The following is a 16,299-nucleotide window of genomic DNA, read 5'->3' on the forward strand; positions in this document are numbered from 1 at the left end:
CAACATAAACTATATATATTTTTTATTATTTCACATTATGCATTATGTATTATTTTAGATTTATTTTTTAAAATCTAACTCATTATATCCAAACGAAATGTAAAAATACACATAGTAATAATATACCAGGTAAAAAAATATATATATATATGTTACAAGAAATTTATCAATTAATTAAAATACATATCAATGTAAATCAGTTATAATATCTTTTTGTAATTTTGCTCAAAATTTAAATAGCACTTAAAATAGTAAATTTTACTTAAAATGAAATGAAATTTTAAGTGAATGTCAATTTTATCCTAATTTTGAAATTTTTAAAAATTAAATATTTTTTAATTACCATTTTAAAACTTTACTACTTAAAATTCAACCCAATTTTTAGTTTTATCTAGAGGTGCATACGGTACGGTTTAGATCAGATTGGAAGTTTTTTTGGACCAAACCATCTATAACGGTTCCACTATTTTTGAAACCAGACCGAACCATAATGTCAATAGAATCAAACCAAACCAAATCACAAAAACCGGTTTAATTCGATTCGGTTTTAGTTGATTTCCTATTTTATTTTTTAAAAATAGATTTTTTATTTTATTTTTTCCTATATATAATACATCAACAACAACCAACAATATGGGCTTAGCTTGTGAAATAACAAATAGATTCAATATATATTTATTATATATATATATATATAATACAATTTAACAAACACTACTCTTCCACTTTAGTGTTTAAAAAACCAATAATCTACTCTGGTCCATAATGGTTATGTTTTATTTTTGCACCATTTGGTCTCTAATTGCGTAGTTTTTTATTATTTGGTATTTTTCATATGATGTTTTTCTTCTTGTAGCCCATCATTTCGCTGCTAGCTTCTTCATGGCCCAAGAAAAGTTCAAAAAATATGAAAATTGGGTAAATTGGGAGTAGTTTTATTGAGAAAGGTGGGAAGTGGGAGTAACTTATGTCCACTCAGAATTATAAGTTATATCATATATATATATATATAATATAAATTATATAATGGTTCGGTTTAGACCGGGTTAGTCCGGTCCAGCAAGACTTTAAAACAGGACCGGATCGTAAAATTACGGTTTTATAATTTTGAGTCGGACCAAACTACTATACTACTAGCCCAAACCATCCAGTTCAGTTTCATCCGATCCAATTTTTCAATTTATTGAATTTTTTGAACTCCCCTAATTTTATCAAACATTTTACCAATTTAATCTCCATAAATATCATTTTCCAAATAAAAAAATGTGAACCTAAAAAGAAAAGAAAAAGAAAAGCGAGAGCACAAGCCGTCGAAGTTAGGGACGACGGGAAAGGAAAGGGAAAAAGTTGATTAGCGGTTAAAACTCCAGACGTTTCTGTGTCCCGCGCATTTCTCAAAGATCGAATAAGAAAAAAAAATTCAAAGAAGAGAGAGAGCGCCCACTCCCCCTCCTTTCTTTACTCTCTCTCACTACTCTTTCTCTCTCTAAGCAATTCGTTTCTTGAACCTAGGGTTTACAATCACCCTGCTCTTTGCAATGTCAAAACCCTAGATCAGATTCCTCTGCCTTCGATTCTGCACGATTCGATGGAGGAAGCCAAGGGCGGCACTGGAGGCGGTGAATCTGCGAAGATTTCGTCATCTTTCATGGCAGCCGGTGGTCGCAAGAGGTTCACAGTGGAACTCAGACCTGACGAGACTACAATTGTTTCGTGGAGAAAGCTTTTGAAGGATGCGAGCAAGGCCAATGGGTCCACCTCAGCCCCTGAACCACCGTCCAATGCTCGTCAGGCTCTGGAGTCTCGCATTGCTCCGGTAAGAGTTGGTTTGATCCGTACTTATCAAAAAAAAAAAAAAAAAAAAAATGAGTTGGTTTGATCCAATCGGTGTTAAATATGTCTCTGAATTTGGTTTTGGAGATTTATTTGTTGTCTGCTAATCACTGTTTAGTCATGTTAATTAGCTGTTTTTTACTAGTTGATGCTTTATGATGCAGCAATTCTGGTTGGTTGTTTCGGTTGTCTATTGCGTTAGGTATATGAAGAATGAGGCTAAACCACAAGTTTTGTCAGTTGGGGGATCCAGGAATTTAACAATAATAACGTAAACATTTTTTTGAAACAAAACAATTAGTACAAAAACTTTAATATTTGATAGAGTTAGAATATTTATAACTCTTCTGGACAAGTTTTTATGTTTCGAAAGCTTTGCACGATAACCTCAATCAATGCATTAAGCATGTCTTTCTAAACATACACAACCAAGCTACAGTAAGTGGTTGAATGACATAATGCACTGTTATTGAAGCTGATAGTAGCTTATTAGGTCAAGCTACAAGGTCGCAATAAAACATTCAACTTGTGAAAAAATGTCATTCATATCGTGGCTCGTTGGGTTATGAGAACTCAAATGTCACACAGTTATAATTTCTCAGCATTCAGGTATGTGGGTGTTAATCAGCATATGCTTGAAGACTTTTAGCTGATTGTCTTAGGTTATGTCATATACTTTTTCATAGATAATTGTAATTTGGTATGATTTTGAGAAAATGGTTTATATGAAATGAATTACAGAACAGTATAACACTACTTACCTTTTCTGGGGAAAAAAAAATTACATAACACATTATGTGAATACTAGTTTAGAAAGTAACCTAAATAGTAAACACACGGCATCAACCCTAAAACTAGAGTGAAAATACAACTAAAAGATTTGCAAGTTCATGGATTTCTTTTAATAAAATAGAAAATAAAATATATTATAAAGCAAATAAAGAGCAGAGACAAAGTTCTAACCCTACCCTGAGTAGGAAAAAAAAAGTAAGAAAAAGGAGAAAATTCTAACCTTAAGAACTTAAGCTATCGAAAACTAAACTTAGAAAGATGCTGGAACGTGCTTCTTCCGCCCTCCTCCTACTACTCTTCCTCTCTCTCTCTCTCTCTCTCTCTCTTCCTCTCCCTCTCTCTTGCTTTACATTGGAAGAGAAAAAAACTAATGATATTTTTCATTTTGGATGTCAAGACTAAATTATTATTATTATTATCTTCTTTTTTGCAATTTTGAGTGGGGACAGCTGGCCCCACTGGTCACCACGTCACTCCGCCACAGAGTTTTAGCACTGGAGAATACCAGATACAAGTGCACTTAAATGTAGGTGAATAGAAAATAGGTCATTGTAAACAAAGGATAGTTTGACCTTGATTTGCAGCTTGATGTAATTGGTGTTTTATTAATTTTATTATTATTTTTGGACAAGTAAAATATTTTTAAAAGGCTAACAGGGTTGGCAAGAGTGGCAAATCACCTAAAAATATTTAGAGAAGAATCAGTAGAGATAGAGGCAGCCTCATTAAGTCAAAGAAAGAGGTAGATAAGAATCAAGAGCTTCAACTTCTAAGAAAGGAGTTTCAGTCCTTCAAAAGGTCTTCTATTTCTCTGCATCAAAATATTCCAAATGACACACAAAGGGGCCACATCCCAAATTTAACACTCCTCTGAACGCAGCCCCTTCCCTGCTCTTTAGTAAGCCTCTCACTGGCATTGGCCTTAATCGACATCACTCCTCTGATTCAAGATATGTGAAACTGTGATACGAGGTGCTATCATGTTTAAAATTGTACCAGGAGTGATTTCATACTCTGAATGCAACAGATTAATGTCAGATTAATGGTTCCACAATGTTTGAGAGGCTCACTCATCTATTTAAACATTCAGTTTTTCTGTTGGATGACCATGCAATCAAAAAGGCATGTAAACATCTAATAGCTACACATCTCATTTCCTTATGCTTAGCGATGTTTATTTCTGTATAGAAATGTGTGACTGAATGCTACGGTTTCATACTTGATCCTACACTTTTGTCCTACCAAAAGCTTATGAATTGTCATGTATCCTGGGCATCAATACATAATAATTATATTGCAAATATTAATTTAGTGATCCTTATTTTATTCTTTGTAACTGAAATGATTCTGTATATCATGTCTTTTTCTTTTATTTGGCTTCTTTTTGTTCTCCAATTTAAAAAATTATTCTCAAGTTTTGAATTTGGTGGTCTCTATAATTACAAAAAGTTTGGCTTTTCTATGGCTTATGTATTATCTGCAGTACTTATGCTATTATCGTACTTGTAACCTGTTGTTGAATTTTTATTTCATATATGTACTTGCATTTATATTTATATTTGTTGGACATGTCTCTCAATGAAATTGATATTGCTTGATTGTGCTTGTAATTATGTGATTGTAGTTATGTGATTCTTTGCGTTTGTAATGGTCATTATATGTGTTAGTAATGAATAGCATTCGTGACTACAAATATCTCCAATACATTGCTTGATGGATGCTTGCCTATCTAAATATAGGACAAAAGTGGAGTTTAGATTAACATGTAAGGTAGTGACATGCATATGATATCGTTATGCGCCCTTTTTTGGTAGGCATGGATACTCATAATCAGTATTGCTTTTTTCATATGCCATGCAGCGTAATTCTTTTGTGGTATCACATGTTTGCGGTCAATTTTGTTTACATGAATATGCTCAGTTTTGTATCTTATAACACAAACTGTGCTGTATACATTGTTTTTTTTTTTTTTTTTTATTTATTTATTTTTAATTAAGATTTACTGCATGTGAAATAGTGGTTTTGTTTTGTTAAAGTGGCTTTTTCATAAGATGAACATTGCATGTTACCCAAGGTTATCTCATTATGAATGTCCTTTAGTTCCCTAGCCTCCATTTAAGTCTTTGTAAGCATAATCTAGTGCATAGTTTTGCAGACCAGTCTAGTCTCTGGCTCTCTGCAACTACGTCAAATTCAAGTCAGATGCCGATATATCAGTGGGAATTTGAATCACATGAGACTCAACCAAGTCCTTAGGCACTTGGGCTGAGTCAGTACAAGGCATCTGATGATGTGCGAGGTTGGGAAAATTTCACAACCACGATAACCAATTACAATATGTCACATCCGGTACCGCCCCATGTCCGTTACACTATGTCCAACGTCCGCGTTCATGTCTTCAACCGATGATCTAGTGTTAATTACATCAAGTATCTTTGCGTGCACTTTCTATGAAGTGATATTGGATAACATACAATATACCTGTATCCTTCTCCACTTACAATATTGTTTTGAGTCGAGTCCTTGCAGTTGTTAATTGTGCTTCACCTTTGTAGGGGCAACCTGCTGAGAAGGAATTGAAGGATGCACCCTCTGGTAGTCGTTTTAGCGCGGTTATTGAGAAGATCGAACGGTTATATATGGTGCGCAATGTTACTTTTTAATTAACTTTCCACTTGTATGAGTCTCTTGTGAGTGCTGTGCATTTGGACAACTGTTTTGATATTTATATGTGATGAAAATGCAACATTATGATATTTAAAATAAATTTGCTAATGTGAAGAGTTATACTGTTCAGGGTAAGCATAGTAGTGATGAGGAAGATCTCTATGATGTTCCTGATGATGATGAGTATGACACAGAAGATTCTTTCATAGATGACGCAGAGCTGGTTGGTATTGGTACCTATTGTCTAATATATCTGTATTTTTTGAATGGCTGGTTAATCTTTTTTGCTCAAATTGGTTATATTATTCATATGAGAAAATTGCATGCACTAATGTTGCTATTCATAATGCTCCTTGTTTTCCTATTGTGCAGGATGAGTATTTTCAAGTTGATAACTCAGGAATAAAGCATGATGGATTCTTTGTTAATCGGGGGAAGTTGGAACGCATGTGAGTTTCTCTGAGCACTTTGTTAGTATTGTTTCTGTTGTGATAATTTACATTAGTTGACTATATTCTAGTTTTTGTTTGCTTCCCCTTGTATTTGGCATAGTTAGAAGATTTAATGATAAATATGACCATCAAGACATCCAACCACATGTTGCCTGCGTTATAATTCAAGAAATTCCTTAATGACTTAATCGTGGGACAGTCCTGAGATTTGTAGTTTTGTATAGTAAAATGTTGTTTGAAGATAAAAATTTTCTCTCAAGATATAAGTAGGCATCTGGAGCTTTAATTTTTCAAATGCTTTGATAGTGTTATTATAAATAAGTTTGGAGGATTGACACAATTAATAAGAACTGCAAGGTAATTGAGTATCTTTCCATAAGGAATGGGGTGTCAACTGTCAAGATCTGAAATGGGATGTACACTGTCATCAGCAACAGTACAATTATGGATGCATACTTTTCTTCTTAATTATCTGATAAGTTTTCAAATTTTCTTTTGGTGGCGGAGAAAGAATCCATTATACCTTGTTGTTGATGGCATCAAGAATTATTTGTCACTCACCTTTGAACTTTCCTTTTTGGTACATTCATTTATGTTTCTTTTTGTTAAAACTGGATGTTGGTAAAGTTGACTTGTTTCACTATCCTAAATTTTTTTAGATTTTGGGAATAATTTTTTTGTGTTTTCTTGAGAAGGCTTTATTTATATTGGTTTATGCAAGACAAATGGATTAATGAACTTTTTTGCTATATTTATTTGGATATTCTTTTTTCTTTCCTGATTCAATCCGTTTCCCGATTCCTAGCAATGAACCCACTTCATCGCCTCACCAGCAACTGAAGAAGCGGAAAAGGAAAGATTCTGCAAAAGATCATGGTAAGAATGATGATGGTCATGTGCCGAATAAACAGGTAAAAGTCAGAAAGGCGGCTGCTGGAAGGTCACCGTCATTGTTTGTGAAGAATTCTTCTAGTCCCTCTCTGGGTATGGCCGTGACAACTGAACATTGTGAAGATGCGAAATTTCGGAATCAGATGAATGCTTCTGTAATTTGTTCAAAAAAGAAATCTGCTGATACTAAGTTGTTGGATCTGTATCCTTCTTCAAAAGTTCCAAATGGTGGTGCTGCTTTATCTGTTGTGGAGGGGAAGGATTTTGAAAACCAGAAGACTGGAGTCCTCCTGTCTAAGAACCATGGTAACAAACTGAAAGATGGCACTGAACTTTCTGATGCTTCACATCAGAAATCTCGTGACAAAAGTTCTTATCCACAACTCAAATCTCAATCTGGAAAATTATTGAACAATGTCGATGAGTTAGAGCAATCAGTTCAGCGGAAAGAACAAAATGGTATTCTTGAACGTCTTGACATCAATGTCCCAGAGGCAAGTATTCCATGCAAACTGTGGTTAGTAGTCTTAAGTGACTTCTTATTTCCCTATGTGTTTCTGTCACATCAATGGATTGGTTTGTTGTGTGCTAAATCTCCTTGCCTTTTACATCAATGGATTTTGGATTGGTTAGTAGTTTATGGCTTTTTGTGACTTAGTTTATTTACGCAACATGTCATTCATCCCCAATTTAGCTTCTAAATTTTGTTTGTCAAATTGAGCTCAATGCAAGTTTGAACGTTGTTATTTTCATTTCTGTCTACAGTACGTTACTTTACTTCAGCACAAGTTTGTGCCAAGATTCATCTGATGAATTTATCACTTTTGATATCTTCAAATTTGTTATCATCTTTAGCCTGCATTTTCATCATCATTCCTGCAAGTGATAAGCCTGTAAATTTCTTAAAGAGTTATGAAGGTTTCAAGAATGTCACAGGTCTCAATGCTTATTCTTTTAATTTGTAATTGTGTCATTTCCGTATGCTAATAATTTCTTATACTAGATATATTGTTTCCATACTTATGGCACTCTTTTAGCTACTATGGTTTTAGACTGTTGGGAAGTGAAAGACCGAAATTAACACAAACATGGGTAAAGTTAGTAAAGAGATATGATATCATGTCATTTGACTGAGCTATGACCTTAAATAGAGCATAATGGAAAAATAGGATTCATGTAGCCGACCCCAAGTAGTTGGGAGAAGGCTTTGATTGTTTATCGTTGTTGTTGTTGTTCTGCATTATGTGCTTGTAAGTGCAACTTAAGCAGTTATATTCTGCCTTAAATTTGCATTTGATATTATGTGGGGATCTATGTTTTATAATTTATATCACCGATGTTACTTTTGTATCTAAAATTGTGCAGAAGGTTCCTATCATGCACAAGAAGGAAGGTTCTAGTGTTCGGTCAAAAAGTACAATGCTCGAGAAGGCCATTAAGGAGTTGGAGAAGGTGGTTGCAGAATGTATGTTTGACTATTGTTCCGACAATTATGACATAAATTTATGATAATTCGAGGAAGTTCCTTTTAAATTGATTAATTACTCTGAATATGTGACAGCAAGACGACCAGTTATGGAAGTTCCGGATGCTGATATTTCATCTCAGGCAGTCAAAAGGAGGTTACCGCATGAAGTAAAGCAGAAGCTTGCTAAAGTTGCTAGATTAGCGGTACTGGAGATTAGCTAACATGACTTTACCTAGTTAATCCTTGTTTTTGTGCTTTTATGGAATTATTGTTTCTATCACATTTTCTATTTTATTTTTTCCAAACTGAAGCTTTTGAAGAAAGTAACATTATATTTTTGGGTGCTGCAGCAAGCAACCCATGGAAAAATATCAGAGGAGTTGATCTATCGTCTTATGAGTATTCTTGGTCACTGGATACAGCTCAGATCGCTAAAGGTATCTCTTTTGTAAGAATAACTGACATATGCATTTCGATATCTGCTTCTTCTTTTCCAAGTGCCCAATAATTTTAATTTTCTTCAAAGGCTCACTTTATTTTGCTGGCTTGTAGCACTGATCTGTACGATATGAAACTGGTGACAGAAATGCAAATTTGGCAAAAGTTAGGTGCAAGGATTGGAATAATTCTTGAAAATCTGGTAAACTAGTGTGAGTACACAAAATAAGAAAGAACAAAAAAAATCGTGGGAAAAGCTTAAGAATAATTTGGGGCTTTTTACGAATGATAAAATTTTAGTAAGAATGAGGAAAGCCCAGAGGGCCACGTAAATGTCAGGTATACCCAAGGAAAAAAAAAATACTACCCATTCGGGAAACCCAAGGACTTGATGAAAGAGTGATTCTTGTAAACCCCATAGAAGATCCTTAGTGCAATTCGTTTGATGGAAGATTTTTTAAATAAACGATCAGCTCTTTTGTTTCTTTCCTTTTTATTTTTATTTTTTGATAAGAAAAGTAGAAGCTCCTCTTCTTTGAAGATTGCTCTTCAATATACACAAAAAAGTGTGAGGTGTCCCACTCCTAATTCTTTTATCCTCCTATCCCAACTCCAAACACCCATCACACAACCAGATTGAGGGCCCTTTCTGTCAACAACAAATAGATCTCCTGCCAGAGAAAACATTGATCCCACACTACCTTGCAGTGCTAATCAAGTGATTTACCAACTTCACCTCTATGCCTATTGTATGTCTATTTGGGATAAACCAATTTGTGTGTAGCTTATATAGTTATATTCTTCACTAGCGTCCAAGGGAGAAAATTATTTTTCTTCTTCTTCCTCTTCTTCTTGTTTGAGTAGATGAAAGCCGTATGATTTCTCATGAGAAGCTGATATCACCATTATCAATGAACAAATAGGGATAGCGTTTCTGAATGTTTGGATCATAATCATTATATATATATATTTGACTATTAGTGGATCAAATTTCAGGTTTTATCGAAGTAGGATAAAATATTGTGTATTGCCCCCAAGCTATGTGAGAATGTGCCTGACTGTGTTAAGAAGTTGCAATAATTTGTGTAGAACAATAAGGTTGCAGGATGTGTTTATGGTTGTAGAATTTAGTTGCACTGCATTTGGCAAAGTTCATATATTCTACTCATTTTCCTGATTGCAATGATATTAGCATGTAGGCAAATTTAGATTTACCATGAATGAGTTTTTCGGGCAATCATATTCTTCTATATTATTTGTAGCATATGCTTTGTTTGCAGTAATTGTATTTGATTATTGATTAACACAGCATGTTCTTGCAACAGAGAAACTTAAAGGTCATGGTTAGTATGGGTTTGTCAGCTAAACAGCAGAAAGATCATAGGTTTCAGCAGATAAAGAAGGAAGTTGTTGAGATGATTAAAGTGATTCCCTCCCCGAAGTCCAAGGTACATCTTGGTTGAAGCACCCTCTTTCCCTTTCCCCAGCGCCCCACCACCCGCCCGCCCCCCCCCCCCCCCCCCCCCCCACACACACACACACACCAAAAAAAAAAAAAAAAAAAAAGGTAATTCCTGAGACATCTGGACTGGTATTTGTGTGAAGTCATATAATTATGGATTACTCACTGTTCTAAATGAGAAACTAAAGAGAAGATTTCTTCCTGAAAATAGTTGAGTTGGGAATAGGGCTTTGTCGAGTTATGTGGATAAAATAATATCTTCCTGATGGCGATTGTGCTGTATATTAATGAGAAAGTTTATATAATCAGATCTTGATACATAATGCATAATATATTTTGTCAGGCACTTGAACATCAAGCTGGAGCATCTGATGATTTTCAAGATATTGGTAATGAAAAGAAAGAATCACTTAAAAGAAAATGTTGCATGGATGAAGCATTGGAAGAGAAGATCTGTGATCTCTATGACCTTTATGTTGAAGTACTGTTTTCTGTTTGCAATATCCAAATTTAGAGGATAGTGCTCCATTGGAGAAAATTTTCTCTTATTGTATGATGTATCTGACTCAGTATTATTGTTTGTATCTAGGGACCGGAAGAAGTTGCAGGTCCACAAGTCAGAAAGCTGTATGCTGAGGTAGTTGGATTGAGGATACTTGTATATTTTGATAGATGGAAGGGCTATTACATAATTATTTCCCTGCTTTCAGAGGGTTTGATATTTAGCAGGACGTATTAGATTGCCCTGGAAGAAGTTGAATCAGTTCTGATAATAGCCTTTTCTGAATGCACTTGTTTGTTTGTGTCTAAAATTCTTAATTAAAATTTCAATATTTAAATGTCTTTCACCTTAGAAGGACATGAGAGTATGTATCATGTTTTTGTCTCTATTATCTTTTGAGTTTAGAAGTCTTCCTCTCTGTTCCTTTTCAGTTGGTTCATCGTAGTTCATTGTTGTGGCTGTGCAAACATTCTTCATTTATGTCCATAAAACTTCATTTTAGTTATTGTGGCTCCAACGCAGCTTGCAGAATTGTGGCCAAATGGATTAATGGACAACCATGGGATTAAACGTGCTATATGTAGAGCGAAAAATAGGAGGAGGGCAAAGTACAGCCAGCAGAAGGTATGGATGTTTTTCATCTTCTGTGTGTATAAACATTCTATTTTATACTCTCTTTTCTCTCTCTCTCTCTCTCCTTCCTTTTTTAAGCTTCTGCTTTCTATATGCAATTTATTTGACACTTAATTCTTTGGATGGTAGCAGAAGTCCGCTTCTCTCAACATACCTTCTTGTTCTCATAATTATCTACCTTTGTCTGTGATGTCTAAATTTGTTTTGATTTGGTTCAACATATCAGCATATGAGATTATTTGTAACCTAATACATTTGGACTCATGTCAGTCTAACTGTGCATTAAATAAAAGAAAATGAATTCTTATTCTATAGACATGTAGTCAGTTGCTGCGTACACGCCATTCCCAAAATCAAGAAACAAGTGCACCTCTTTTTCTATGAAAGAATTAATTGGAATAAGAGTGCACACACTTTCATGCATTTATTATGCCAACAATGTGGCATGTCCCTGATCACTAATTTGCTGTGAATAAATAGAAGAAAAAAAAACAATAGTAAAGGAGTGCAATGAAATTGCATAACCAACTTGCCCAACATCTAACTTTAAGGTTAATAAAGGTGACTACTTTTTAATGTTCAACAGGTGGTCAATATGCAGTTTTGATGGGAACCCCCCCCCCCCCCCCCCCCCCACACACACACACACACAAAAATAAATAAAAATTCTAGAGATATCACTAGTTATTTCTAGTGTGCAGAAGGTTCAATACATTGTGCGTGGACTTTAAATGAGTAGGTGTTGAGCAAGTTTAGGCATTCCTGTCTGCTAAGTTTCTACCAGGTTTTGGAGATTGATGTCTATGGATTTCACTGTGTCAGATTTTTCAAATTAGTCTACCGCGATGGCACCGTGAGTCTGTGATCATGACTATAGAAGAGATTGTGCTGGCTTTAAGACAGTTGCTGAAAGAGATGATCGGAAGGACGATCCGAACTCTTTAAGAGTATGTTGGCTTTACGATGGTCATTGAACTGTGTTTGTGATTATCGGCGAGATGATCGAAGATGTTGCTGGCCTTAAATGTTGTCAGAAATTCTTGCTGTTAGTGGAGAGTAGGAATGGTGTTGGGCAGGGGTGCTGAGAGAAATGTAAATTGTAAAAGAAAGTGAGGGTAATATATATATATATATATATGTATGTATATGAGGGTGTTTGTGGAACATTATATTGAAGGGTAAGATGTAGTTTCTCATGTAATTGGGGCGAGGCGGGATAGCCACATATATGTTCCCCCCCGAACCCAAATCGGGTTTATCCTATTTACTTAAAACCTCCTAACCCGTACAAAGATATACAATCCCCATCCCACTAAGGGCTGGGCAGGAACTTGCCAGGTTTGGGCAAATTGCTACCTTTTAGGTGGAACAGTGGAAGTGGTTAAATTTTAAAGACATGACTTCTTGTGGGTTCTGAATTTGAATTTCTTATAGTTAATACTTTGAATATTGACATCTGACTACCTTTCTTGACTAGGATTGTGACTAGCATAAGCAAATCATAAAAATCACCAAATATTCAAATTTGCATTGGTGCAGCTTCATATGATGGTAGAGCCATTTCTTGGAATTCAACTTTTAGACTTTCGAACTCTCTGGTCTCAAGACTAGGACTTTTAGCTTGTTATTTGGACCATGAAGTCATAAATTTAATTAAACTATAAGAGAAATGATAAATGCACTCTTCTTGAATAATTGGACTGTTTTTTTTTTTTCCTTAGACTAAATGACGTAAATGCCCCTCATACTTGATTCTCAGGTATTGTGTCAGGACAATAATGTCATTTTACATTAAAAGTGGAGTGCATTTATCACCCCCCAATAATAAAGAACCATAGTTTTTGAATGAAGAATGGATGGAAGATGAAAAACTGAGATCTAAGAGTTTTTTTTGAGGTACTTGTCATATTCACGTCTTGTAACAGACTATAATACAACATGCAAGAAACGTTGGATATGAATTTCTACAATGTATCAGTCCTTGATGGAATGGAGCCCATTGATACCATTACGTAAGGGGTATTGGCCCATTTCCTACAATCTTTCTTTTTTTCGTATTTTTTTTTTCATTTCTTTTTTTTTTTAAGGATTCTTAATTTAAGCCCTTTTATAAAATGCTCTCATTTGGGTTGGCCTACAAAGAGAGGAGAAAAGGTGAGTGGGGTGAAAACTTGAATTACGCACATACAACTTGGTGGAAAGGAAAAGAAAATCCATATAAAAAATATAATCAATACGATAGATGGCGGAGTGTTTCACGTGTTAGCTGGGCCCCTGATCTTTGGCCTCCCGCGCCAAGTCTATCTTTTAGGCTTGGCTTCATCCCGGAAGCAAAGCTTCTACGATGATTCGCTTCTCCCCTGAGAAAAATAGAAAAGAGAGATTAGTATTTGAATTTGAATCTGGCAGTAAACCTATTTATCCTCTCCTCCTGTAGGGATAAATTCACTTTTTAACACCCTCTATGGAAAAAATGTCTTAGTGTCGTGATTTTAGAAAAACTTTTTCTTCCTTAATTACGGTATTTTACTGAAAATGTTCAAGGAAATATTGTTCATAATACCATGGAATCATTTTTTCTGAAATTGCACAATAGACGTGTACCATTTTTTAACAAGCTTCTTCTTTTTGTGATGCAATTAAGTTGTTCGAATAATTATATTGTTTCAGTTTTCATCTCACTGATACCTAGGGAAGGCTACATAATTTTGGGGCTGAATAAATTAAAAGTTCATATTTTAGGATGCTTTAGTTTTTTGCTTCAAAATAAATTTGTGCCAAGGAGTTCTTAATAGAAGAGAGACGTTCTTTAATTTAAGAAAAGTTAATTGATATGCAAGAAATATTTCTCTCCCTCTCTCTCTCTCTCTATATATATGTGTGTGTGTGTGTGTGTGGAAATTCCTGAAAACTAATACCAAAGAAAATAATCAATTTGTAAATTAGTATTTAATAATAAATTTATGTGTGAAAATCCTCAGATAACAAAGAGAGAAAAAAAAAAGGGAAGGGGCAGGCTACTTGTATGAAGCAGGAGTATTTGGAACTGCTTTAGTCTCCATGTTGGCCGTATACTATAATGTGGTATCATAACTTGAAGCAATATGTAGACACTAATTTCTAAGCTCCTTATTTATTAATTTGGGTCGAGGCAGGATTGGGGTTTGAAAAAAAGACTAAAAAGTTCAGTCCCACAGTCTTGCAAATGTTGTATGTGGAGGTCTCTTCTTCTGTTGTGATGCAACTTTATTGTCCCGTTCACTGATCACTCAATTCCTACTTGTGTCTAGGATCAGGAGAAAATCAAGAAGGGGAGTGTTCCAGTTGAAGCTAATTCTATAGCTCAGCCGCAGCAAGAGAAGTTGGTTACTGATTCGGGTAACCATGGTCTAGCTTCATTCAAAAGGCCAGTGCCTGATACAGCAAGTGCACCTACAGCAGTCCGAATGCCCAGTCCGTCAGGGAATGGTCCAAGTTTGGTCTGCACAAAACAAGAGAAAGTAAAGGGAAGTTTAGGCAATTCCAACGACACAAGGAAATTGGATGCTTTGATGAAGAAAAAGGTAAAGAGAAAAGCAGAATTGGAGTTGGGCGATGCTTGTTTCCGTCAGCAGAAATTAACTTCTGCACAGGGAGAGGAAAGACGAAAATCTCAGAAGCAGGTTGGGGGTCCTCTCCAAAAACAAAACCTTCAATCTGCTGCTCCTCCAAACTTTGAAAAGCTCAACTGACCGTGATGTAGCTTAATTAGGAAGTTTACACAGCTTAATCATTTTCATTCATTTTGACAGAGTCGGTCTCTGGTTTTGTAAATAAATGTTTTTGACGTGTATTTTGACTAGGGGGTGACACAAAGCTGTAAAATTTGGCTGTTAGGTTTGCGGATGGACTTGACTGGAAATTTTTCATCTCCATTGTCATCCTCATTTGTTTAAGCTGTAAAAGACATGCGCATCAGCTGCTGTGAAGCTCAATTTGATGTAGAAATTGGGGTATTCTGCTCTATCAATTTTTTACATATCTTCTTCTTTTTTTTCAAAGTTTCGGGGTTGATTTTGTTGGGTTATGTTGACATTTGCGTCTAATGGTGCGTAAGGTTAATTCAATTGCTTTTACTTTCTAGTTGTGGAAATTGATCCTCGCACCACAATCCACCTTTTACATATCTTTTATGTAGCTGAAAATTCTGCCCTTTCAATCTGAACTTTTGACAATTAAGCACGACGGTAAAACCTTGGTATTGAAATAATTCATGATTACAGAGGTCTTATGAAAAGTATCATTGATAATTTTTAAAACAATCTAAGATAGATGTATGACTTATGAGGAGGAAAAGTGATTTGTGATACATTTGCCCTATGTTTTAATAAATCAAGAATATATATATATATATATATATATATCAGATCTTCTATGTTACTTAAGAATTTATGAGGTGTGGGATGAGTGGGGGCATTCCATGGCAACGAAAAGTTATTGAGGGGACTCACCATGAGCATTCTCCTATGATTTTTTTAATTGTTGAATTAAAATTAAAGTCACATAATTCTTTTTAACAGCTTTCGGTTCCACCTTGTGTGACTTAGATTTTATCATTTCTCTTATAATTTTTTTTCATTGCTAAATTAAAAGTTTAAGTCACACAATTCTTCTTATGTGTGATTTATATTTTATCATTTCTCCTATGATTTTTATTATTGTTGAATTAAAAGTCAAAGACACACAATTTCCTATGTTAACGCGTCTGTTTCTATTTGCAGTGGACTGAAGGAGTGATCGTAAATTGTGATGCTGAATGTTGTTGGTAGCAGTGGGTGGGTTAGGGAAGTTGAATTCTGGTGCTGCTATGGACGATATGAACTTAATTCAGCAGGCGCAGAGGCATCATCGTCACCTGGTGGTTAGGGAGCTTGGAGAAGAGATTGATTTGGAAATCGGGGCTGGGATGATTACCCCTCATCCTTTGCTAACACCCCTAATCACTGTGATTGGATTTAATCTAAGATGAAATTCGGATTATTGCTTTTGGAAATTTATACACTATTTCTATTTTTGGAAATTATATATTCCATTTTGAAAGCAGGTAAAGTACACCAATACCTCCTGAGGTTTGTCAAAAAAACACTCAAATGAAAGTTATATGTTTTTGGGACAATGACAC

At 35.0% G+C, this 16,299-nt stretch overlaps 1 protein-coding gene across 1 annotated transcript; it reads left to right on the top strand.

The window, feature by feature from the left end:
• Positions 1 to 1,256: 1,256 nt before the first annotated feature.
• On the top strand, positions 1,257 to 16,073 carry LOC132274491 (ubinuclein-1-like). The gene is made up of 14 exons (XM_059775759.1): positions 1,257 to 1,816; positions 5,181 to 5,267; positions 5,423 to 5,515; positions 5,665 to 5,741; positions 6,550 to 7,129; positions 8,001 to 8,100; positions 8,197 to 8,306; positions 8,454 to 8,540; positions 9,867 to 9,989; positions 10,347 to 10,484; positions 10,593 to 10,640; positions 11,028 to 11,129; positions 14,429 to 15,130; positions 15,899 to 16,073. The coding sequence occupies exons 1-13, from the start codon at positions 1,589 to 1,591 to the stop codon at positions 14,867 to 14,869; spliced, it is 2,214 nt and encodes a 737-aa protein (XP_059631742.1). The 5' UTR covers positions 1,257 to 1,588; the 3' UTR covers positions 14,870 to 15,130; positions 15,899 to 16,073.
• Positions 16,074 to 16,299: the final 226 nt, after the last annotated feature.

The sequence above is a fragment of the Cornus florida genome, unplaced genomic scaffold (assembly GCF_030987335.1).
Source record: "Cornus florida cultivar Cherokee Brave unplaced genomic scaffold, ASM3098733v1 CherokeeBrave_3.0.0_Hap2_Chr09, whole genome shotgun sequence".
Taxonomy (NCBI): domain Eukaryota; kingdom Viridiplantae; phylum Streptophyta; class Magnoliopsida; order Cornales; family Cornaceae; genus Cornus; species Cornus florida.